This window comes from Anser anser (genome assembly GCF_964211835.1).
Source record: "Anser anser genome assembly, chromosome: 2".
Taxonomy (NCBI): domain Eukaryota; kingdom Metazoa; phylum Chordata; class Aves; order Anseriformes; family Anatidae; genus Anser; species Anser anser.
The window spans coordinates 100,187,345-100,213,423 of NC_139721.1; the positions used below are offsets into that span (position 1 = coordinate 100,187,345).

Below are 26,079 nucleotides of genomic sequence, written 5' to 3' on the forward strand. Positions count from 1 at the left end.
TATTTCTTTCTTAAGGCAGCAGTGTCCTTCAGGTTCCAGATTGCTGCCCCTTCCCAGCTGTTATGGAGGCCCTGTGACTTCTGCTGATGTCAGTAGCCAATACTAATAGGTAAGTAGTCGCCCAACACATTGTTTCCAGTTTGTTGGGGGAGGTTGTTTTACAGCACTCACTTTTTTTCATGATGCCTCTTGACTAAAGTCCTTAATTTGCTAAGCAGTGATTTACATTCTGCTGTGATCCAGGTTTAGTTTATGCTTCCTGAATTTTGGCTGAGTGGCAGCGGTATTCCCTCTTGTCTCGGTTGCATACCCATAAGTTGTCATGTATGTTTTCACCTCCTGTCAACGTTCATGCTTCATGCACCCTTTTTCCAGGAAATCTCATGTGCTGATAACAGGCCAGCAGGTGTTTCCTACCAAATGTTTTGGCTGCTTGTCTCCCCTTCCAGCCTCACCTGCCTCACCCAGGACAGGCAGGTTGCATTCAGAATATGCTGCAAAGTCCTGATAAATAATATCCTATAGCAAAGGACAGCATAGGCTGTCATTTTCTATCTTGTTGTACTCATTTTAGAGGTTCGGCCACCTTTAAATCACACTCTTTAGTCAGATTGTTAGACACTGAAATTCGTTTACCTCTTTGTCCCCTGCTTATGAAAGCAGATGCTGAAATACCTGAACTGTTGATACCACAGCCTTGGGAAGTGACTTATTTTTGCTCTTTCCAGGATAAAGCCTATGCCTGCAAGCAATAAATAAATAAAAATCTTAGTTGTTAGAAAAATCCCTTTTTATTTGCCTCTGCTGTGAAATGGATTGCACAGACACCAAGTTTTTATCAAGTGAAACCATTTTCTTTATCGGAACTGATTTACTGTTGTGTTAGCCACACAGAAACTGAGCTTATGACCTTTCACTTTGTGCCTGTATTCAATCTGAATTTCTCCAATACTTGGGGTGGAAGGTCTCCGTATTTTGCTAGTCTTACTGATGCAGGCAATGTCAGAGTCCAAATGGAAGCTGGCTTTTGCCCATCTTCTGTCTCACAGATACAGATTACTTTTCCCCCAGTATCAGTTTTGAATGTCACAGGTTTTTCCTTTGGCCCCATGTTGCTAATTAGACCGAGGAAGCTAGCTGCATTGTGAGCCTTTTCTTTGTGCTGTACAGTAGCCAAGAAGAGTGCTGTGTCACTGCTGCCGCTCTATTCTCTTTGGGGGTGCTCTCCAACTGCAGGCACCGTACACCCTGTACTTTTCTGTTTGCTTATGCGTCATGCTTCTGCAAAATGGTTTACATTGTGGTTGGAATCAAACAGTCTTATCAAAATGCAACTCTTAAATAAAGCTGAAATGAAGCATTTGGGTCTCACGAAAACAGAAAGTTTTGCTATTTTGCATGGGGGAGTTTAAGGAAAAGGTGAACAGCTTCTCAGTTGTTGAGTGTGAGAATTTCAGAGGGGAAAGGATGTCCCTAAGTGGGCAGAGCATTATTTCCTTTTAGCACAGTTTTGATGGCCAGAATCGGAGACAATGTCAGAACACAGAGCTGTAAATACAGGAAGACAATATTTCGGTCTAGCTCCAAAAGCAAATTCACAGCTGTCTGTAGATTAAAACAAAAAACAGCTTGGTGACTTGGGAGCTTACAGACGTGTAGAGCTATGCATCTACCTGCACTTTGAGCTGATGGGTACCAAGCAACCCTAACCTGCAAGGAGGACTGTTGTGTGCATGGGGTGCAGAGAACCAGTAATACACCTCGTTCACAGGCAACGTGTCCCACATCAGGGTCAACACCTAAATAACACAGTATCATGGCTCCCAGGCCACAGTCACCTCATATAGATATGTCCATCCATGCCCCAAATAACTCTCACCTGCCTACAAGGCTAGATTTTTAAAGTCAAGTTTCCTAAGGATGTGGATAGAGGGTTAAATGGGAGTGGCGTGCTGAAAACAGCAGTGGGAACAGATTTACCTCTGTAGGTCCAGAATGTATTTGGAAATCTGGTTACATATCAAGCATGGATTTGCTCAAAAGCAAGTTTGGTTACTTGGTCCTACAGATTACTCTTCAATTTTTACCTGAGGATGATATTCACTAAGGACAAATTTTATTTTAAAATGTTTTCTCTTATTTGCTTATAATGCAATTGACTATGACAGGGTTTGTGAAAACTATTCTTATCAAAAGAATGATGGCAAAATCTATATCTTCACCTGTAGTGATTAAAAAAATATTTTAGGTAACATCACTTATGCATATTAATTCTTTCTTCATCAGATAGTTATTCACAAATTCTTTCTCACTAATAATAGACTTAATTATTGAAACAATATTTCAGAAACATTATTAGGAAATCATATTTGTTCATTTTGTAATCATTTTCAAATGTTAATGTAACTTGTTCCTAATTTGTGTTAAATGTAGAATTAGAATGTCCTGATTGACATCAAAAAAAAAAAAATTTTTTTCTTGCTTATCATACCTTGCCATAGAAGTTTAAAGGAAATATAGGGATTGTCTTATTTCATAAGTATGATTACGTTTTGAGTTATCTTGCATATATTTAATACGCCAAGGGCGTCTTGAGAACTAATCAACACCTGCAAATCTCACAGAAATTAATGGATCCAAGTTTATAAGATATTCCTGTTGACTTAGGCCCAGTTTACACTTAGATTTTACAATCTAATGAAGGTATACCAGCAGACTCCCACAGGGGACAGAAATTATACCTGCAAAGTAAATGTTAGCTTAAACTCATTCCTTGAACAGGATAAAACACCCTTTATTGCAAGTATAACTGCACCTACTCTGTAGCTCTAACTGCTGTAGATAAACTTTTAAGCTTAGTACCAAAAAAATAAAATAAAATGAGGAGGAGCAAAGTGACTTGCCCACATTCTTACCATGATAAAGCAAAAGAGCTAGGGGAAACTGCTACAGGTTTTGAACTCCAGTGTGATGTAAACGCACTGAACCAGTAATGGAATCTTCCACAACACCTACACAAGTGTCAGAATCCCATCAACTGCTGAACTCTTGTCAAAGCTTTTGGAAAAAGACCCAAAGAGCTTTCAGAGGGCTGTTTTGGGGCCAGCCCCGCTAATATCCTATCCCCAGTCACACTAGTCTTGAGGAGGACACAGTAAGTCTCGCTAAAGGAGAATGGGATGTTTCCTCCAACCATAGCAGAGAGAGCAGTGCAAAATGCTGCAGTAGGTATCAGGACATCTTCTACTGATCCCACACGAAAACAATCTTAGTTCTGCTCTGCCACTTGGAGAGGAGCGTTAGTAATCATCCTACAGATATTATGGCATCTGGACCTATGACCCAATGGGCAGACACACCTCTCCCCAATGTTCTTTCAAACCTCATGAAAACTGCAGGAAATTACTGTACCCTTGTACGTGCAGCACACAGAGTTCAGGTATGCAGAGCAGAAGGACATTTAGATGTATACAATGAGGCACACCCACTAGGGTGTCCAAAGAGGAAAAAAAATGACAGTGCAACACAACCTGGAAGGCTAATCATTTCTCCTGGGCTTTTATGGGCTCTGCCAAGTTTGACTTCTCAGCATTAGCAACTGGTTAGTCAACGTAACTAGGATGAGGGGAAATATCCCTGTCCCATCTATCACATGGCAAGGAGGCTCCTTATGGCTCCCTTTCGGCACCTAAATCAGGATATCTGCAGCTATCTTCCCTTAAAGACTGCACTGTTCAGAAGCCTTGCTGGGTTCCATGGTTGCAGTGGTTCATTGCAGGAAGTAAGATAATGGGAAAAATAGCTAAAAAGCAAAAGCAAAATATATATATATATATTTTTTTTTAAATAGCAGTCTTAGTATCTTAGACCACATATTTGCACTCTGTTCTTCTAACAAAAGACATGATGAGCTTGCGCGCGCGCACACACTTATGCTTATTCTATGCTTTTTTGCCTCATCTGGCAGCCGCTTTCCGGTCCAGCAGACACTAACATCTAATGAGTCAAACTTCCCATTTTCAGACTAATCAGTTGGCTGCACTAATTGCAAATGCAAATATGCAAATTTATATTAATTAATTACTCTGCTAATTAGTTCTGCGGTCTTTTTGGGGTAATAAATCATTGTGCAGTGGAAGGGAAACACGTCCTGTCCCATTTCACTCCACATAAAAATTTAATGTACTCATTGAAGAAAATATATATATAAAAAATCTATTCTGATAGCTTTGCTTCTACTGATGAGTCCCCTACAGAAAGGTATGATTGTAAGAAGGCTTTCAAATCTTCAGCAAATGCCATCACTAAGGTGCCTGTTAGCAATTTAATTATCACATTACAAGCTCCAGGAAAAGCCAGTTTGCTGTGCTGCAGGCTGTGACTCTGAGCTCTGTAGTTCACACATTTTGCAGCAAATGCTGTTTATACATACATGAAAGATAATCTGGAGGAAAGTGCTCGGTTTGCTCTACCTGAATGGACTGCTAGCTTCCAGGAAGCCGGATCTGCTAAAACCATCATAAGTATATACGCTTCATTCCTCCAGCCTCACCAGATCACATTTGAATGGGTTGTCAGGAAAAAGGAAAAGTGGCTGAAGAAAAGACTCCTTGCAGAGCCTTTCTCTGGCCTTGAACCTTACTTTGGCTATGATCCATTTCAACAGGGGACTTCTGAGTCCCCACACAGCGACGCTGTTCCCTAGATCCCTGCACCGCCCCAGCACAGCTTGGGCAAAGGGATGCTTGCAGCATTGCCCTCCCGATGGTGGAGAAGATCAAATGGAGCTATACAATCCACAGCAAAGCTACAGTGCACAGGTCCCAAGCATCCCAAGAGCCAAATTCTCTCCTAAGAGGTTTAGAAAGGCATTAAGCAATGTGCGTCTTCTTATCTCACACAAGCTAAGGCTAACCAGAAATGCAGTATCTCCCACAGCCCTCAGAGGTTTCATCATCCTCCACTTCCTTATTTTTCACTGTTATAAGCCATCATTTCAATAGATGTGAAACATTTACAGAGCGTTTTCTTGAGAGTTTGGATGTGATTAAGTGTGATAATCTGTCTCACAGAAACAGTCTGAAAACCAGATAAAGATGTTATAAAAGTCAACAGCTCTGCTCTCCTTGTATCTCCAAGATTCAGGCATCTGACATGTAAATTTTTTTCTGATATAAAAATAAGGAAGAAAAAGCATTAGCAAATGTTTTGCTTTATGCTTTAAATTATTGGGTTTAAATTGAAACAATAAATGAGGTTTACAGGTAATTAAATTCCAAGAGCCTTTATCATGTTAGGTTTAAACAGAACTTGAGCTGTATATTTTTCCCCATAATTTGGAACCATAGGATTGTTTCTTTCTCATTTATTTATCCTTCTTATCCAAACACTGGAATAAAATGCTGTTGAACTGGTAATCTGAAATCCTGTGCCTTAGGTTCTGGGAAATAGAGGAAAGCGAAAAAATGAAATCAAATTCAACTGACAATTTGTGGAACAGCCAAAGATAAAATTTGCCAACTTTGGTTAAAATACTGATGTGCACTAATGGCTTTCCCATTTAACGTCATGCAAATTAAAATATTTATTTAAAAGCAAACTGCCTTTGTGCTTTTTCTAAGTTTACAGGATTCTTGATTCACATGGGATCCAAATTGTTTGTTACACAGTACAGTCCTCCCCACCTGCCATGAGTTTTGCCTGATACTAGAAAAAAACAGGTTTTGTTGTTTTCTTTTCCTCTTTTTTTTTTTTTTTTCTTCACAACCCTACAAGCTTTCAGATATTAATATGTAAAGATTTTGACAAAACTCCACAGGTAACTCTTTAATAATGCATAGGTATGAGACGGCAATGGGACTTTGTTCTGACTGTCTATAGTGTTCTTTAAAGAATTACATTTAAATCATAATTGCATTGGAACATAAGATATAACTTAAGACATTTGACAAAGTCTCCGGATCCTTTGATGGGTTAGTTTCAATTAAAAAGCTTCAGCAGCACATGTGTCTTTTGCAAATTGCATTAGGCTTCCTCACGGCGGGCACTGTGAACAGAATTATCTTTTGGGTTTTTTTTGATCATGCTCATAAAATAGCTAAAAAACTTTTGTCAATACTTATTGCTGAAGATATTTTCTTGATTCAGTATACTTACATATAGTCAGGCAAAAAAAAAAAGAAAAAAAAAAGTGGTGCTAATAAAAATTCCATCATGATAGTCTATGTTGATTCCCTTTCAGTTATTCTGGCTGATACTTCTTCTTCTGTCAGGGCTGTGAAATTAAGACTTTTCTTAACATATAGGACAGCAAGACCCATTTGGCATCCAAGATGAAACCCAGATGAGTGTTAAGATTGACAGTGTTTTCACCCTTATAATTAAGCATTCACACAAATGGGGTTTTAGTTTACACTTACGCTTGGAACATGGCACTTCTTCGTACAGGGAGCAGCACTCACATGTTAACATTTTCACTTTTGTTTTTTGTTGGCAAGTAAACCAGTATACTTGCTATTGACTTCTGTTAGCATTTTACTATATATTATTCACTATTTATTAGTACCATATTTAAAAAAGAATTGAATGGGTGTGAAGCAAGAACCAAGGACTACAGTCATGACCTCTTCCTTTGCCCTGCTTTGGAGGAGGATGGCACTTCCAAGAGTCATCCTGCTGCCTTCAGATGAATGCTTTCCAAATGCACAGCACCAGGGCACCACTTTCCAGCATTATTTTATTATATTGTATTGTTTGTTTGTTTGTTTTAATTTAATTTTTAATTCTTTTTATCTTTTTATTCTTTTAATCTCTTCTTTCTGAGAGAGGGACTGGCAGCTCCGGTGCAGCAGAGTGCATACCACACTGAGCTAATTTGCAGCCTTGTCTTTGGTTGTGCACTGACTCAGTGATATCTGGAGGAAGGGTGCAGAAGTAGGAAACCTTATGGCAGTGTAGGAACCATTGCCAGAAACTCATCAAGGATTGTGATGGATTCGGAACAAGGTCTTGTTCATTCTAAAGCAAGGGGAAAAAAAGGCTCCATGATAAAAAAGAAGGCAAAAAGACGACTAAAGCCTCACTGTTTTACTAGATCTGAGATGGAACTGATTTTCTCATACACACCAAGAGATTTTAAAAGGAAAAAAATAAATAAAAAGAAAAAAAAAAATAAAGCACCCTTGATGGGCTACACTCCATATGTACTTAGTCTGGAGTGCTCTCTGCCACAAGAAGAGGCATTCATAAATGTATGTTTGCAAAAAAGAATTGATATGCATATCAGAGTTACCATAATTAATTACAATAACGTTTTTGGGTCATGCTTCAGGGCTCACAGAATTCAGCAACTGTTAGGGAACGGGCTGAGACTTAACTAGGGTAATGTCTTTTTAACCTTTGTGTACATATATTCGGGGGTCTCTCTTTGGTAATGGCTATTGACAAAACACAAACATGAGGTGAAACAGATCTTAGGTGTAAACACATAGGAAAATTCCTGTCCTCTCAGCTGCGGACTATATCCCTGTGTGGTCCTTTCTCTCATGGGCTTGGATGGCTTTTGGCAGTGGATTTAATCTCCTTCCTAATTCTTTATATGGCTAGAATAAAAAGGGGAAAAAAAAAAAAGATAAGGAAAACCTGACCACTTGAGCAAAAGTGGTGGCATAATACACAAGGTCTGTTGTAATAAACTGAAATTAATTAATATTGTTCATCTCTTTAGAAAAAATTGCATCTACAATGGACAAGAGGACAACTAACAGGCTAGATTAAAATGAAGATTACATATAAAATCACTGGGGGAAAAAAAAAGCGAACAGACTAATGGTGGAGAAAAGGCACAGAGAAGCCCTAAAGGCAAACAATAGAATGAATAAGCGTGGTAACTGCAAACCACCTAAGCAAAAAATAAAAATAACGATTGGGGAAATAGCAGTAAAATGGGAAAATCATTTGTCTATACTAAAGCTCCACAACCATAGTTCTTTGCCTCCAGGCACTCTGAGCACAAAGATGCCTTCTCACCCAAGTGGTGAGATGCCCAGAGAAGCAAGCCGGGACTGCTGTTCATCTGTTTTGAAAGAACAGAACGATTCCTCCCTCTCTGCTCCCACATTGCTGCAGCATAGCCGCTGTAGTTCAGAAAGGACAATTTCATGGGAAACATACTGAGGCTGGACAGGAGGAGATTTTTGTAGCGCCCCAAAATAGCAGGAGCACGCCAAGCTGTGAAGCAGGCCAGTGCATCAGGGCCAGGGGCTTCCACCAGTGCAGGTCACAAAGGTGGAACTGAACCAGCATGTCCCCACCTGAGACAAAAATGTCTGGCTTGCTCTCCCTGATTACATTTAGAAGCTCACCTTCATTTGGGCATACTTCAGTAGGCAGAGATGCCGATCCTGATATGTGAGAGGTTAAAATGCAGTTGTGGCTGCAAGGCACCTTGAGCTAGTTAAAACTAAACCAAAGCCAGAATATTCTACCTGTGAGTTATCCCAAAATTTCAGTGTTTGTTTTCAATCCCAGCCATGATGAAATGTTGCAATATTTGTTTGATATACTCCCCTACAGTATTTTCAACAGAAAAAAAAAAAAAGGCATTTAAATTTCAGAAACCGAACCTTTTCAGCTTTGACGTACAAAGTGGGAAACAACAGCTCATTGCCAGACACTTAAAACAGAGAAATGCCTGTTTCTCTGACGACAGTTCACATCATGGGAGTTTTGCTCAGGAGCAAGTTCTCCCCTGCAAGCCAGTCTCCCTGTCTAGGCTGCAAATCTTGATACCAAGGGATGGTCATTCAGAGCCAGCACTACAATGCACCCTGGAAAATATATTATAGCCACAGAACAAAATACATAAAAAAGAACTGGGGCCCACACCACTCCTGGACACCAATGTATCTTCCTAGGACAGGATGCATAGACATTCAACTGACTAGAGAAAGACAGTTTGGGAACATCCAACAAAAAGATGACTCCTGTTGAGACTTATTTACCCCGCAAGGGACTGGTTTGGACTTTCTGAGTAGTTAGTCAACAAGTTTCACTAAAAATTAAAAGTGTCCAAGGAAAATCTGTTTTGTGAGAACTGCTTTAGCATCTGGCGAAATATTTCCAACCAGCTCTGGTTCTGAGCCTACAAAAACGTACCATGGAATTCAATTCAATTCAATAGCCATCAAAAAATTGTCCATCCTAAGCAAGTTATCTAACACACACAGAGGTAGTGGGAAGTAATTCATTGCACCTAGTTTAGACACCCAGAAGAACATACCTTCTCTTTCCATTCTCTAAAAACAATCTTAGACCTGTGGCTTTTGCTCAGGCAGCTGCTGAAGAGGAAGCTGAGTGTACGTGAGTCCTTCACGTGTAATGCAGGTTGTTATTCATTACCCATCTGACACGGTGCTGAGTGAATCCCACCTGGAGCTGAGCTCAGTGCAAAGCCTCTAACATGCTATCAACCTTAGCATCATCATGTTTGTGTGTGTCTGCATGGACAAAACTGAAATAATAATGTTTTGAGCTCTGCAAGATTAAATGCCAAAGACCTGAAGCTATGGCATGAAATATATGGCTGAGAACATAGGTTGCAACAGCCTAAGATGACAGTAATCTATTTTCCTTCCCTAATTGTAAAAAGTCTAATTGAAAATGGGATCTAATGAATTTGGAGTAGACATTTGAATGGATTTTAAATGCATAGGGGTCTCAAGTTGGCTTTGTGTCATTGCTTATAGCATTTAGGCAGCTCCAAACCAAAGCCTTGAAACGAGTGTACTAGTACTTACATAAAAAGAATAAAAGACCCGTAGTCAACAAAAATCCCTAAAGGAGAAAAAAAAAAGTCAGCTAGGGTTTGAGGGGGAGGGGTCTTAAATGTTTGAAATGCTTTGCTTTGGGAGAAAAGCTGTTTCTTTTTGGAAACCAATTAATAATTTTTAGTTCCTCTTTTAATTTCTCATGTAAATTACCTTGTAATGTAAAGAGCAGAGAGCAAAAGGACTTTGCTTGCAGTTCCCAAACCACTTAGGGAAAAAAAGCTGAATTAAAATGCTGGCTTGTAGTTAAATCATTTTTTTCATCACTACCTTTCTTTTAATATACCATATTTTTTTCCAGATTTCTACAGAAAAAAATAAGAAAAAGAAACAAAATTTGCTCTGAGTAGTAACATGATAAAAACTATGCAGTTTAAGTTTGTAGCTGGTTCTTAAATCCCTTTTCCTATAGAAAACATGCAAATTCACACTATTTTCTGCAAGAGTCAAGACACAAACATCATATTCTACTGTAGCTTTACATAAAAAGAGGTTAAATAAAGCCTTAGAGCACAAGATGCCATTTGAACAAGGCAAAGATTTCTTGACCATAAACTTACAAGTTATGATTTAAACATCTGAATTCTTTGAAACTGAATTATAGGTTTTTCTGCATAGAAGAGGCAGCGTGATTGGATCTGGCTGTATTATATCAGTCCATGGACAAACTTTGCTACAAACAGAAAAATACTTAAGCTAGATCAGGCTAGAGAGGAACAGAAAAACATTTATGCCGTGCCACATTACCAATAGGATATCCACATGCTCCACAGATGACAGTGTCACTGACCTTGCTATTTTCTATTTTGTCCTCTATCTGTCTTCTTCTAGCTTGTGTCACCATTGCCCCAGATAAATAGTAATCAGCACCATCACTCTTGCCTCAATCTATCACCATGAAAGACTTCAGGAGACAACTCAGCCCAGCTAGAGAAAGCATCAAAGTGAAAAATATATTTGTACCTTGGAAATGTTATGTTTGTACTTGGGACTTGGACCCATCAGGCTATCACATCGCATGCTTCTCTGGCCACCTGAGCACTTTTTTGTATAATCACTTGTAGACATAAATTGGGCTCAGGCAGGTGGCAGGGATGCTGCACATGGATTTCACAGCAATATTTGCAGCATCCACCTTTGGGAAACTGTCCCTTGTGATTTCAGTTAGGAACAGATGTTTTAAGTATGTAGTTTGAATAGAAGTTTCTTTATTTTTCTTTGAGATTTAAGAACAAAATTGTTTTGCCCCATGCTCTTCGCTTTACTTAAAAGTTAGAATTAGGTCTATGGGAAGGGTACATGTGCGTGTGGGTTAGATCTGGAGACTGAAAATTGCTGAACCCTCAGTGTATTTCCCACTGGGCATCTGACTCCCGGTGGGAATTTGAGTGATAGTTCCGGCTATGAAACAGTGATATAAACTTACTGAACCAGCAGGCATCGAAGCTTAATTTCAGTTTGTACAGTGCTGCAAGATTGTTATTTGCTATGTGCTGTAAGAAATGCAAAGCAACTTTAATGGTACCAAAAGTAAATGCAACTCAAATGGATTTTCTCTTGCATATATCTGATAAAGAGTCCTCAGTGCTTGGAGCATCTTTTCTAGATGCTGATGGGATTTTGCCATTTTAGTAGCAGCACACAAAAAAGTTTCATTTTTACTTGGAAATGCTATTATTGTGCGTAAACTGTTGTTAACTTTGCATCAACGTCTCCATGGATTCAACAGTCCCTAAGTACACGTTGACAGCACAGATCGCTATGATTATGGACCCTTAACATTTAAAATGGAAGGGGAGGGAGTTTACATGTGTGTATTCATCTCCTTGCTCTCTCTCTTTCACAAACTATAAGGTTTAATAGCGATTAACACTAGACCACAGCACTTCTAAATTAACGACAGCCCTGCCAATTCTAATTGGTATTCTAATTAGTCCAACAATTCAACTAATTAAGAACATTAAACTTTTTAACAAAGGCTATCTTTTTTGTGTTGTGTTTGGCAAAATTGAATTGAGGGTATAGGGGAGTCTGAACTGCTACTTCAGAGAATTGTTGATGTTTAAAGAAAAAGGAAAAACAGATTTGGGAATCATGTAGAAACATTTATCTGTGATAGTTAAATAACAATAGGATATCTGAATTATATGATGTAGTAAATGATAGAGGAATAGATTAATAAGGTGAAAGCTGTAAATCCAGAACATATGTCTGAAAGAGGTTTGTCTTTTCTAAACAATGATTTAGCCCAGGTGCCATGGGGATTTTAGTACAGTAGACTAAAATTCAGACGTTCCCTTTGTTTGTAGAAAGCTCATATTTGTAAATTTGCTTTCCTTCAGATATGAAAAAAAATTAAAGAAAAAAAAAAGGAAGTGCTCTAATATGCAAAATTTTCAGTAAATATTTGTTCCACTTCAGTTGAAATGTCTCATTTTGAGAAAAAAATTGCTCTGGTACTAATTTTATATTTTGTCTATGATTTTGAAAAAAACTGTCCTTTTGAACCCCTTTAAAATGAATTAAAGACCTTAATTTTCCTACGTGTCCTATTCTCAAAATGAAATTTCATTTCAATGCATGTATACACAAAGTTTTATGCTGAAAAGAATATGCAGTTTTCTGAAAGAAAATGTCTTCTATGTTCTGCCACTTCTTATTGCAAGATCAAACTGTAAATATCTTGTTCATAATCCAGATTTCAGTTTCCAAAGGAGTTGGAGAATTTGCAGTCTTTGCAAGAAGCTCATTGATGTTGGTTGGTGCCACAAGAAGAGACTGAATAACATGTTAAATCAAAATCAATGGGTAGTATTGCTGAAGTATTTACTCTAAACCTCACCTCAGCAACCTAAACCTCACCTCAACAACCTAAACCTCACAAATTGTGTTCTCTTAACACCCTGATTTCAATTAAGCATGCAGGAGGCTCTGAATCACAGAACGTTTGAGGTTGGAAGGGATCTCTGGAGGCTGGAAGGTCTGGAGATCATCCTGATCCTGCCCAAACCTTCTGCTCAAGCAGGACCACCCAGGGCTAGTTGCCAAGGGCCATGTCTAGGCAGCTTTTGAAAAACTCCCATGATCTGGCTCAGTGCTACAAAGAGCAAGCTGTAACACCAAGTGTACTTCCTCGATCGCTTCACTAATTTGTAATCAGAGTAGCTGTATTTACACTGCTTACTCCAAGGGCTTGGAGGTACAGGGAGAGACAGCTATTCGAGTCACTACCTGTTGGTGACAGCAAATATTCTCCAAACACCTATCTTTAAAATTCATAGCAAAGTACTCTTTTGAGATGTATTTTACCTTGATAGCTTATATAGTGGGATGTCTTATAGGTCCAAATGCAGAACACAGAAGTCAGCATGCCTCTCTAGACACTTTCAACCCACACATAAAAATTTTGAACACAGGAACAAGGCCCTGTACATATTATAGCACATTATTCAGAATGGACATCTTTGAAAAGTTCTTTTGAAAAGCACATATTTTCCTCGCCCAGTTACACTGCAGTAATAAAGTATTGAACTGAAGAAGTATTTCTCCAGAAATAGCAACTTAATTGAAGGCCAGATACATACCAGCTGACTTTTTAAGCAATACCATAGCAAAAAAAATAAAAGGGGGAGGGGGGGAGGAGGATTCCAAATTTTCAATAATACATGAGTAATCAGTATTGTTTCTGCTGACAACTAACTGTTTTAGCATTTTGTAATCTATGTCCTGTATGACTTTTCCCCAGTACTTTAGGAACTTAAAAAGTCAGGCCCCCAGTAGGGCCACGCAAGCCAGTTAGAAAGTCAGGTTATATGGTAACTAGCACAACAGAGAAATGCAAGCAGACTTTGGGCTCAGCAGGCCATGTTCCCAAGGGCACAGGGCCACAATGAAGGGCTTTGTTCCAACCTTCCAGGTGCCTTCTGTCCATGGTTGCTTTAAATTCTTCAGGGATTTAAACCAATCCTCAGCCAACCCAAGGACTGAAATGAAAACTCAGGGCTGCCAAAAGATACTTCTTGATTTCCTTAGTACACCCTGTAAGGTTGAGACCCATTTTGAAATGGTTACCTCCAAAAACAACATTGTGTGCTTAAGGATGTGTATGAAGCACTGGTTTTCATGATGCCTGGTGGCTGAGGAAGCTGGCAAACTATATGGCTTACACAACTTCTTAGAGATTACGTAGACATAAGACATGTAAAAAGATGGAAATTACTGAAACTACTGTTTACTTCGTCTTGTACTTACATATGTGATAACCTCACCTCTCTTTATGGCAGAACATATCTTCATGTTGTTTTTTTCTAATGTTATTTACTGCTGTTAGACAACACTGTTTCCTGAAAGACATCTGCAGATCTTACCAAAAATATCGATACAAGTATAAGCCCAAGAAATTTGGTGAAAAAACACATTAAAATGGGTTTTTATAAAGGTAAGAAACATCAATAATGTATAGATAGAACTGCAGCTAGAAGTATTAGGATTGTTCATTTGTCCCTAGGAAAAAAAAATAAATAAAATTTATTTTAAACATCAACTGAGCAACAGTTTTAGGAAAAAAAAAATCATTACACACCAATCCAAATTGAACACCATTTTACAGCTGAGCTGAATTTGGTTCCCTTTCCCAGAGACTTGAGGATTGAATCCAGAAAACAGTTTTTTATATATATATATATATATACAAATATATATATATATATATATATATATATAAACTGTTCTACTTGTGGTCAGATTCTGCCATCAAGTCTCCATTATTCTCAGGGGAAAATAGCTCAAATGACCCAGCTTCCACTCTCTGCTGTGACATGAACTTTCTGCGTCTTGAGGTTAAGATCCTCCAAAAGTATATTAGTCTTTCTTCCACTGCCTTCAAGTCAATGAAAGTATGTATAATTTTCTACAACAGCAAAAGGCAACGAAGCTAGAGGATCTGGTGAGTATACAGTTCATCTTATCTATTTCTGAAAAGTATCTTCTGGAGTGTTTATAAAATAGACATTGTGTTCTTGAGTACTCTTAAAATTTCCATTGAGCATTGTAAATAACTGGAAAAAGTTTCAGGATCTGTGCCGTAAGATCTTTGTGCTACCCTTTTCCTTCTGGAAAGTAGCATTTTCCGTCTTCATAGGAGTGCTATAATGACAAATATTTAATTCTGACATTCACTTAGATTTTTTTTTAATACCTCAAGTTACTTTCTGTTTGATAAAGAAAGTAAGACCTTTGGTAAGGTCTTTAAATACTTGTAATGTCACACTGCATTTGATGGTCGGCGAATGTGAGAAGTCAAAAGCATAACACAGATTTGGGAAAAGTAAGGGAGGCCATAGTTCATAAATAGCTTGGGATGCCTTATACTGCAGCTTTTCTGCTTTTTGAATCAAAAATTTAATTATCTTCATCAGACTGGTATTTCAGAAAGAGCCCTGTCCAAGAAGGTTTATAAATTCAGGTAACAGAAGGCAAACCAAAAGGAACAGGTATTCCCATTACAGTAAGCCTGAATCATCCTTCCCCATACTTAATATTATTTCATAAAAACAAGCATCTCAGGTGAACTCTGCTGTTAAGAAACTACCTGTATATTTGTACATGAGAGAATTAAGCTTTCATAGGCAACTGTAGATCTGGCATCTCCTACAGTATACTACTCAACTTCTCAACTTGAATAAAGTGCTTTCAGAATAAGTTTAAAGGAATTGTTATTTCTAAGGTCTTTTTTTTTTTTTTCTTTTTTTCCCTAAGGTGTTCCGATATTATATCATCATGCTGCTAAAATTTGCCTGAGGAATGCAAGCAAGAGAAAAGAAATGATGATTCTTAAGAGCTTACGGCTCACCTGAACTTGGATAAAATTTCATGGGGTAAAGAAAAGTCATTTCTCTAGCCTGAGGGCTTTCTCCCTGCTGAGTTTCAAAGGTCTGCTGCAAATAATGGAAATGTCAGAGTTTTTCAAAACTTTGCAAGAATCTTTTCCAAAGTTCCACTTACAAAACATGCTATAATTTCCTGGAAGGGAACTGTCCACCAGCACTTTACATTCATCATGGAATCATCATAGAATGGTTTGGGTTGGAAGGGAACTTAAAAATTAACTGGTTTCAACCCTCTTGCCACGGGCAGGGATGCCACCCACTAGATCAGGTTGCCCAAAGCCCCAGCCAGCCTGGTCTTGAACACGTCCAGGGATGGGACATCCACAGCCTCTCTGGGCAAGCTGTTCTACTGCCTCATCATCCTCATAGTAAAGAATTTCCTCCTAGCATCTAATCTAAATCTTCCCTCTTTTAGTTTAAAACCATTCCCCCTTGTCCTATCACTATCTGCCTGTGTAAAATGTCACTGTCCATCTTTTTCTTGTAAGCCCTCATTAAGTACTGAAAGACCACAGTGAGGTCTCCCAGGATGCAATTGGCTTTCTGGGCTGCAAGCACGCACTGCTGGCTCATTTCAAGCTTTTTATCCACTGGAACCCCCAAGTCCTTCTCCTCAGGGCTTTTCTCAATGAGTTCTTCATCCAGTCTGTACTCATGCCTGGGGTTGCCCTAACCCTACTTTGCTCCCCCAGCCCTCATCTACAGGTTCAGGGAAATGAGACGTGGGAAGCCTGACTGGCAGTGAAGACTGAGGCAAAGAAGTTGTCAAATACCTCAGCCTTCTCCATGACTGTCATTACCAGCTCTGCCTTCTCACCCTTCAGAGGGGACACACTCTCCTTGGCCTTTCTTTTCTGGTCAATGTACCTACAGAATCCCTTCTTGTTATTCTTTGCACCCCTTGCCAATCTCAGTTCCAGCCATTCCTTGGCTTTCCTGATTCCATCCCTGCACATCCAGACAGCATCCCTGTACTCTTCCCAGGCCACATGTCCCTGCTCCCACTGCCTGTGCATTTCCGTCTTGTGCCTCAATTTGCCCAGCAGGTCCTTGCACAGCCATCCCGGTTTCCTGCCTTCCCTGCTTATTTCTCACACATGGGGATGGAGAGCTCTTGTGCTCTCAGAAAAGTGTCCTTAAAGAGTTGCCAGCTCTGATCAGTTCCTCTGTCCCTAAGGACAGTATCCCAGGAGATCTCATCCACTAATTCTTTAATTATTCTTTACATTATTCTTCGGTTTTGATTTGCACTTCCATGAAGTCAGTGTTAATTTAACTTCTCTATTTTCTTGCATCTAATTTAGAGCATGCTGCATAATCCTAAGCAAACTGTGCACCTCAGCATGTGCTTTCTGCAAGGTCCTTCTGCTCTTCTAGCTGAATTGGTATTTCCAAGATGGGCTTTGCCCCAGTACCAGCTCGCTGTGTAGGGTTTCCAATTGGACACCTCTTACAGGGGGTAATTTCCAGCAAGTAGAGGAAATTACCCCATCAACCTCATAGATTTTATAAGGATTGCCCCATGTTTATGAAGGAAAAAGCATGTGTCACACAGCCATGGGGTATGCTGAAGAAAGGGAAACAGTGCAGATCTCTTCTGGGGCCGCACACACCCACACCACCTCTTCTGGAAGGGACTGACAGCAAGGTCTGTCCCAAAAACCAAGCTTTGCTGGGGACAGAGACATCCTCAAAATGGAAACACAGACGACACTTGCCTGTGAGTCACTGTAGGCACTGGCAGAAGAAAGGGAGAACAAACAAACAAACAAACAAAAAACCAACCAAACAAAAAAACAACAACAACAAAAAAACAGCATTGCCAACTAGCTGTTTGACAGAGATGGCCACTGGAGAGTAGGCACTGCTCAGCAGCACCAGGATGCGTGCCACAACCAAATGTCCCTACTGCACCTGCAAAAGGCTGCCAAGCTTACTGAGCTCAGAGCATCCTCAAGGTAGAGCAGAATAAAGTGTGACAACCCCAGCCACCTAGCATGAGAAACAAAACAAAGCAAAACAAAAACAACAACAACAAAAAACACTTTCTCATGTGTACCCTAGGATTGCCTCACACCATGAAGCAATAGGAATGACCTTACCCATTGTGGTTTCAAGAAGTGACACAGTTCTGCAACCAGCATGACTACAGCATTTTTCCCCGGGGAGAGAGGTACATTAAATCCCATATAGCTGCAAGACGCAGATCACCTCTTAATCTGGCAACAAAGCTTTCAGGCTATGCCGTGCCATTGCTTTGCGAGGTGGAATGCAGCAAGGTTAATGCAGGTTTATCTCAATTTTTTAAAAATGCATTTTCCATTTTAAAATTATTTGGCCCCACTGTCTCCCAACTCATTTACATTAGCGTAAGCTGGGAGTAGCTCAAAATTAATAGGATTATGCCAAATGTATGTCATATCTAAATCATATCCATTCTATTCATGTAATTCAGAAATCTTGGAACAGTTTCTGGTCACACATGCGGTTTTGGTTAACCATAAGCAGTTAGTATTAGGCTCCATTTTCAGATTCTGAATTCATGCTTTACTCAAGTGACTCCCATAAAAACAGAGTAACTAACCCCTCTGCAACTCTTTCATATTTGTCCCTAACAGTCTTTTCAAAACCTAAAACTAAGGATGTCTGATTAGAGCAAAACGTATATCCTCATTATGGGGGGCTTAGATAGTGCAAAGCATGTTTATAATGTTTTGCAGTATTAGCAGATGGGTTAAAATCACATTTTCAGACTGAACCGAATCCTCTTGGACAAATGTAGGTTAGTTCTTTGAATCTAGGGTCCTTATTAGTGTCATCTTTAATCTCTCCAGAGAGAAGGACATATATCCCTGTACATCATCTTAGTGGTGGTGGGAGAGGGCTCAGATGACTTGACAGGAAAGGCAGGTTCCCTTCAGAAAGCTGTCCATAGCCTACAGTGCTGTACTGGGGATGTGGAGGGATGGATACAGGGTTGGGTCACCTCTGGTTGGGGAGGTCCATTGCTCTGGTGCTACAGAGCACTGGTTGCGCATGGGATACACAGGAGGCACATGAAGTGCATATGGCACGTTGGTTGAGGTGCAGACACCAAGTGCTGGAGCCAAGCAGGTTTTGAGGGGTGTTTCTGGTCCTCCCCAGGCATTTGGGCTGTGCATACAAGTGCTGCAGTAGGAGGACACTCTGAATCAGGTGTGAAAAAGAGGGCGTTTTGCATTGCAGGATTTTGCATCAGGTCTTTATGTGCACGGGGAACAGAGTTGCTGTGGCTTTCAGTGCTTTCACTGGAAAGATGAGGGGATGAGGAAAAGAAAAATATTTGGCTAACTCTCACTCACACTTCTGAACAGTCCCCCATTTCCCATGAGGTCTCTTTGCTACCAGTGAAGGATCCACACTAAACAACAAACAACACACCAAACCCAAATGACAAAGGCATCAAAAACTGGTCCTGAGCAAACACCATTAGAGTTTCTGGAGTTTGGGTGCAGTTCTCCTGATATAGTGCAACTGGAAGATATGTCAGGGTGGGAAAGGATGACTTTTTTTTTTTTTTTTAATTAATAATAATAATGAAAAGAGTAGAGACATTCCTTGGAGGTCTGATGATAACACTGAAGTTATTGGAAGGCCTCCCATTGATTGCAGCGCAGTTTGGGTCAGTCCCTCCAATGCGCTGTGGAGGTTCTGCAGTCCTTTGAACTAGTTCTTATTTCAGTGGCTCTGTTAATGCTTAGCTCTGTTTCATGCATTGTGATAGTATTGCATTTGTAAGAGAGTCACTTATAATTCAAAACTATACAGCTTGGGCTCAGGAAAAAAATCATGGTATATGTTCAGCAACATATTTGGTGTCATGTAGTCATTCTACAGAGTGCATTTAACTGTGTTTTGTGTATTATTCTTAACATGCATTCACACTAGACAGCAAAGCAGCAGTTATGGGGTATGCTGTGAATGCATATTAACAGCAGGACACATTTGCATATCATGGATCCATAATACAAAATGCGTAGTAAAATCCTTATGAAAAGTTATTATGCATGCACAGTAGAGGCTTTTTAAACCTTGATATCTCAGCTATTTTGTTTCTCCACTATTTATTTGAAAATATTAAAAAGGTCAAATGATGGATTAAAAATCTGCAAAAATGTAATGTTACTGCTACAGAGGGAATCCTCCAGCACGGTCTAATTCATTTATTTTGTTTTTAGTACCACTATGAGCCATTCAAAAATGCATATTATGGTAATATTTGAGTAGTTAAAAAAAAACCAAAAACTTCAGGAGGAAAAAAAAAAAGAGAAAATATTTTAATAAAAGCATTTTTTGGAGGTTGGGCAATATAACTGGAAATTTTTACAGCCTTCTCTTAACACAGAGACACTACAATGTCGACCTTTCCTTCAATTTCTTGTAATATTTTTAGTATGCATTGAAACAGGGTTCAGTTCCCCGGGACTTTGCATATTTAGATTATCGTGCATTGTATAATACTCTGAATATGCAAAATCCTTGAAAAGGTTGACAACCCTTAGGACCTTCCACAATATAAATCTTAATACATAAATTCCTATTGAGAATAATGGGATTCTACCCTCTTCTCTGTTACACAGACTGTAATATTTGGGATAAAATGAAATGAATGTTATGAATAATACAGCTCTTGCTCCTTTTGAACAGTTGCCACTTAAGTTTTAACATCTTTCTCATTGTAAATACATTTGCTTTAAAAAATAAAAATAAAAAGAGGTCTGAGCTCTATAAAGAGGGAATGACCTGATATTCCTTGTTTCTCTTAAAAATATATATTTTTATACACACACACACAAAGTTTAGAGGAGGGATTTTATTTCAGCCAGGGACCCTGACATTATTGAACACATACACATAGATGCACATAGCACACATGCATGCACACCTTGTTCTGCTGCTGCCTCTCTTTTTTTTTTTTTTTAATTAAAAAAGTCCAGATTTAAATGAAACTTTGTGAAAACAAAATAATTGGATCAGGGCTCAGAACATTAAAGCCAAGCTTGGGCCCAATGTGAATTAACGCAGATGAGTTATAAACCTTTCAAAAACAGGATTTATAACAGAAACGCTGACACAGACCCATAACAATAGCAGCTCTACCAGGGATTATTTTAATACTAAAAGCATACTCAGCATCTCACTTTTTAAAATAGAGATTACTTAGTCGCTAAAAGGCAGTGATAAACAATAATAATAAAAGCAAACTTTCAAAAAAATGTTTCCAAGATGACATGTCGTCCTCCCTGTGACTCTCCTGATATCGCTTATGTGTGACGTGCCCCTCGTAAGAAAACACCGCAAAACATCTAAAAAACAAACCAAGGTGGAGTTTGCCATAAGCTCCATGGCCGGGCTGAGCCGAGAGGCTTTGTCAGCTCCATTTAACAGTTTCTTGTCTGAGGGAAGAGACAAAAGGGTTAAGGGAGCAAGAGCAGAGAGGCGAGGAGGAGATGCAGGCAGCTGATGGGCAGAGGGAGAAAGGAGATGGGAAAAGGGCACAAGGGAAGGAGCTGCAAAGGGGCACATGGAAGCACAGAGGGGAAGGACAGAGGAAGAGGCAGGACATGCTGCCAGCGACGAGACCTCGCGTTTGAGGTTTCAGGGAAGTGCTCACAACAGGCCAGGCAGGCAGAAGAAACCCCATGAGCACCCCGAATCCTCACACACACCAGGGGCGGGAAGGGTGCGAGCAAGAGATTACTGGGTCTGCCCGGCAAACCGCTCATCATCGGAAAGGGCAATGCTTCGATCCTCACACTGTGACACTGGAACTCTCACAGTTTTCTTCTAACGCCTCTTTTAGGGGGGGAGGTCAAAAAATGCCGAAGGACGCGAGGGGAGGATTTCTTAACGGCAGTAGGGGATTTGCTGCTGTTATCCTGTGTACTGTAGCAACACACTGCACTTCAACAAAAATAAATAAATAAATAAATAGATAGATGAGGAAAATAGAAAGAAAAAAAAAAAAACACACAAAAAAACCCAACACCAAAACAATAAAAAAAGCCCACACCCCGAAATCGCTCACAACAGAATCACACAAGAACTACTTTTTGTGACTGTGCTATATAGTAACAGAATGCATCCCAATTCCTGCCTTCCTTTTTTTTTTTTTTCTCCTGGGTACCAGGTGCACCGGAGGGACTTCGATCAATACAAGACAGCACTTTTTATATAAACAATACTGTATTAACAACTACAGGGCAGCCGTACCTGTAGGCAGGGATAGCACCAAATGTTGGCATGTCTATCCATGCAGCTAGGCTGCTAAAAAGAAGCAGCTCCAGTGGAAAAGCACCTACTGCATGTGCAACGCTGGTGCAGATTTTTTTTCTTTTTTTTTTTTTTCTTCTATCAGTCTAACCTTCTGTGTTGATACATGAATGCTGGTACCCACTTAGAGGGATGCCAGATGATCAGTGCAGAATGAAGGTCCCAGGAGAAAGGCTCACGTGGTTTTCTCTGCCCCGTGACGTCACTAGCAGATGGCATGGGTACCAGCTCTGGCAGTTGGCATCAATGTCACTTTTTAGAGATCAATGAGATAGTGCAGATATACACAGATCTAGACTCCAGGAGACGATGCGACACTCAGACTGAAAAGATTTGGAAGGCAAAAAATGAAAACTGATTGTTGAATGAAATAAAAAGCTAAGGTAATACAAATAAAGATATATTTCAGTTGGTGCTGGGTGTGCATGCAAGTGTTTAAAGATACAGTATCATTGTCTTGTATTTTATGTATGCTATTTACTCTCTAATAACTCCTCCTAACATTTTATTCTTCTGATGCAATTGCATACTTTCGTTGGTGCGATGTAATGTTGCAAGTATGTAGACAATAGTGCTAGAGTTAGTTTTTTACCGGGGTTTTTGTTTAGTTTTGTTCTATTAAGTCCCTGCATTCGTTTTGTTTGTCTCTTTGAGGACCGTGAGTCCAAGTGTTTGCTGCTCCCAAACTGAAAACAAAAGCAAAAATAATTGGAAGGGGGAAATTATTTCCCTGTTTCAGCCTGGATTGTGAGCACACGTGCACGAATGCAGCCAGAGCCCACAGCCCGCTGCTGTCAGCCAGGGGCTGGGGGATACGCCTGAGCCTTGCAAAACATAAACACTGCTATAGTGTGCAGGGAAATTTTTTCCCCCCTCTAAACGATGGGGGAGGGAAAAAAAAAAAAAAAGAGGAAAAAAAAATAAGTAAATAAGTTAAATCTAGCCAAGTATATAATACGATTTAGATTTTTTGCTGGGAAAAAGAAAAAAAAAAAAGGTAGGGAGATTTTATTTCCTAATTCTGATCTGAATACATTTAGGGTTCAGTGCTTCCTGATTTTTTTCTAAGTATGAAATAAGTAATGTGTGATTTTCATAGAAATCATTAGAAAAAAAATACTTCATTTTTTGATTACTAGCTGAGTAATTTGGGGGGATGTTCCATTAATATATTTTCTCACCCACTGTAACTTACAGGAGTTTAATATCTTGATTCAAAAAGGAAGAAATGTGGAGGGACAAAACTCTGAAATTTAAGTTTAAAGTGATTTAAAAAATGTTTAACCATCAGTTAATAGAGATGTGGCACTTTTCAATTTTAAGACTGCTCTCGTTCTTCTCATTTTTTCACCCAGAGGAATTTGGATTAATGAAATTTCTGTATTGCTTTATCATGTTTTGCATTTCTTTGAATTCCATGGTGGCAAGGGTTCGAAGGGCTTGTTTAAAAATAAGATAAATGAGATGAGAGGTAATTGTGCATTTTAAATATTGATTTACTCTACTTATCTGTAAGAAATGTGGCTTTTTGTTGTGAGATCCTGAATGTTTCAAGTGATTTTAAAATTCCAGATAGCACTTATTTTTTGATAAGCAAGCATTTGCAATTGACCTTTTATGAGAAAAATGTAGATTGTGCCTTTATACACATGCACACGCACTCCTATACATACAGCGTGCACTCAGACACATTCAAGGTGCATGAGGATGTGTCTGTAAGTCGGCAAACTTTATAAATGGAAATATTTAAATATTGTGCTGGCCCTCTTTCAGGTAACTTAAGATTATAGAACCATGCTAACACTACCGTTTGATGAGTCTGTTGTAATGCCAGAATCCCAGATGTGCAGAAAGTTTTCCAGAGAAAGCGATGACCAAAAGCAAATGAAGAACCCGGAAAGCTTTTCGAAGCAGATTGTACTCCGAGGAAAGAATATTAAAAGATCTCCTGGAGAAGACACAGAGAAAGAGGAGGAAGAGGAAGAGAGGGAAGAGGAGGATGAGAACGGCTTGCCCAGGCGAAGGGGCCTTCGGAAAAAAAAGACGAGCAAGATCAGGATGGAAAGGATCAAATTCAGGCGACAAGAAGCCAACGCACGAGAGAGGAACCGGATGCATGGCCTTAACGACGCCCTGGACAATTTAAGGAAAGTGGTCCCTTGTTACTCTAAAACACAAAAACTGTCTAAAATAGAAACCTTAAGACTAGCCAAGAACTACATTTGGGCTCTTTCCGAAATCCTGCGAATTGGCAAGAGGCCCGACCTGCTCACCTTTGTCCAAAACTTGTGCAAGGGTCTGTCCCAGCCAACGACAAACTTGGTGGCAGGATGCCTGCAGCTGAATGCCCGAAGCTTTCTGATGGGCCAGGCGGGTGAAGGCGCCCATCATGCCCGCTCGCCCTACTCCACCTTCTACCCCCCCTACCACAGCCCCGAGCTCGGCACCCCCCCAGGGCACGGGACTCTCGACAACTCCAAGTCCATGAAACCCTACAACTATTGCAGCGCGTACGAGTCCTTCTACGAGAGCACTTCCCCCGAGTGTGCCAGCCCACAGTTTGAAGGTCCCTTAAGTCCTCCCCCAATTAACTATAATGGGATATTTTCCCTGAAGCAAGAAGAAAGCTTGGACTATGGCAAAAATTACAATTACGGCATGCATTACTGTGCAGTGCCACCCAGGGGTCCCCTTGGGCAGAGCTCGATGTTCAGGTTGCCTACAGAGAGCCACTTCCCTTACGACTTACATCTGCGCAGCCAGTCTCTCACCATGCAAGATGAATTAAATGCAGTTTTTCATAATTAATGAGGAAAATGAAAATAAACAGTGGTCATTCACCTCCCCATCTAATTAAGAGCGAGCAGATGCTTGGGCACTGAGTAATTGGCACAACTCTATTTAATGTGTTTACTAGTTTCTAAAGTGTGTTTCAACTATTGTGGGGATTTTCTATGTATTAATAAATCCTTTTACCGATAAGTATTTTTCCTTTCCTTTATTTTTTTTTGTCTGTAAACACTGTGAGTTTGTTTCTTCCCAGAGGTTATTCCCCCTCCTCCTTTTTTTTTTCCTTTTTATTTCCCTATTTGCTTGATTTGTTGAGCAGTGTGTCTGAACAGTTCTGCTGAAATAAAAGCATACACACTGTGTAAAGTCAATGTCTATTTTGATTGTACAGTAATTATACAAATGCATGTTATTGAAATCAGATGAATAAAAATGATGTATTTATAATTGGTAGAAATTATATATTATGTATTTGAAGGAGAACTGGATTAAAAATATTCAGAACTTTAAAGAAATTATCTCAGAACTGAGATGGGCTTGCAATATGCAGAGGTGAGAGTGCAGCAATATTGAAAGCTATGCAAAAAAAAAAAAAGGCAACAAAAAACAGGTTTTTCCAGTTGTTTTTGGGTAAGCTAACAAAAAGACTTTATTGTCACTGAGATTATTCAGCCTGACCTTTAGAGTGTCACTGGTAGGGACCACATGCTAATATTTTAGAAGATGTCAAAATTTTGCCTCAGTTATTTTGACCACATATATTCAGCACTTTTTTTGTATTATTCTGACTTCAGATGTAAAGGTTTGTTATAACAATGTATAACTGTGGTTTCTCACTACGTATTTTAAATGCAATTAAACATAGATGTTTCCACTTTTAAAATATACCTATTAGCTGTGATACTGTATTTTGCCTGATACTTATTCTTTCACAGTATACAGCTGCCTTTGGTCTTGCCTACACAGCTTTCTCTCCTGCACCCCCATAGTGCTTGAGCCTGGGGATGGAAATCTTGAATTATCAGGGAAAACCTCACAGTATTTTACTTTAGCAACACAGCAAAAGCAGACCCAAAATAGCACAGAAACAGCTGTATGCTATGTGCTAAATAAAACACAGATTAGAGGAAGAAGGTAAGTTTATAGCTCAATGAAACGCAGATGCTAAACTTCATACGGGTAATGCTCTGAGCGCACATGGAGGTCATGGGCTTTCCTGAACACCGCTGAACTTCGTCTTTGCTAATAAACTGCACCACAAA

The 26,079-nt window shown here is 39.5% G+C and overlaps 1 protein-coding gene across 8 annotated transcripts in view; it reads left to right on the plus strand.

Annotated features, from left to right (window-relative positions):
* Positions 1–25,725, plus strand: part of NEUROD6 (neuronal differentiation 6) — a 28,522-nt gene extending 2,797 nt beyond the window's left edge. The window contains exons 2-6 of one of the 8 annotated variants that reach the window (XM_083822219.1): positions 16–109; positions 10,659–14,772; positions 15,585–15,703; positions 21,885–22,410; positions 23,801–25,725. In XM_083822219.1, coding sequence (XP_083678345.1) covers positions 23,822–24,835 — 1,014 coding nt within the window. In that variant the 5' untranslated portion in view covers positions 16–109; positions 10,659–14,772; positions 15,585–15,703; positions 21,885–22,410; positions 23,801–23,821 and the 3' untranslated portion in view covers positions 24,836–25,725. Of the gene's footprint in view, positions 1–15; positions 14,773–15,584; positions 15,704–21,884; positions 22,411–23,800 lie in introns of all 8 variants that reach the window. The other 7 variants (XM_083822222.1, XM_083822224.1, XM_083822220.1 and 4 more) reach the window with 7 other exon arrangements.
* The last annotated feature ends 354 nt before the right edge of the window (positions 25,726–26,079 follow it).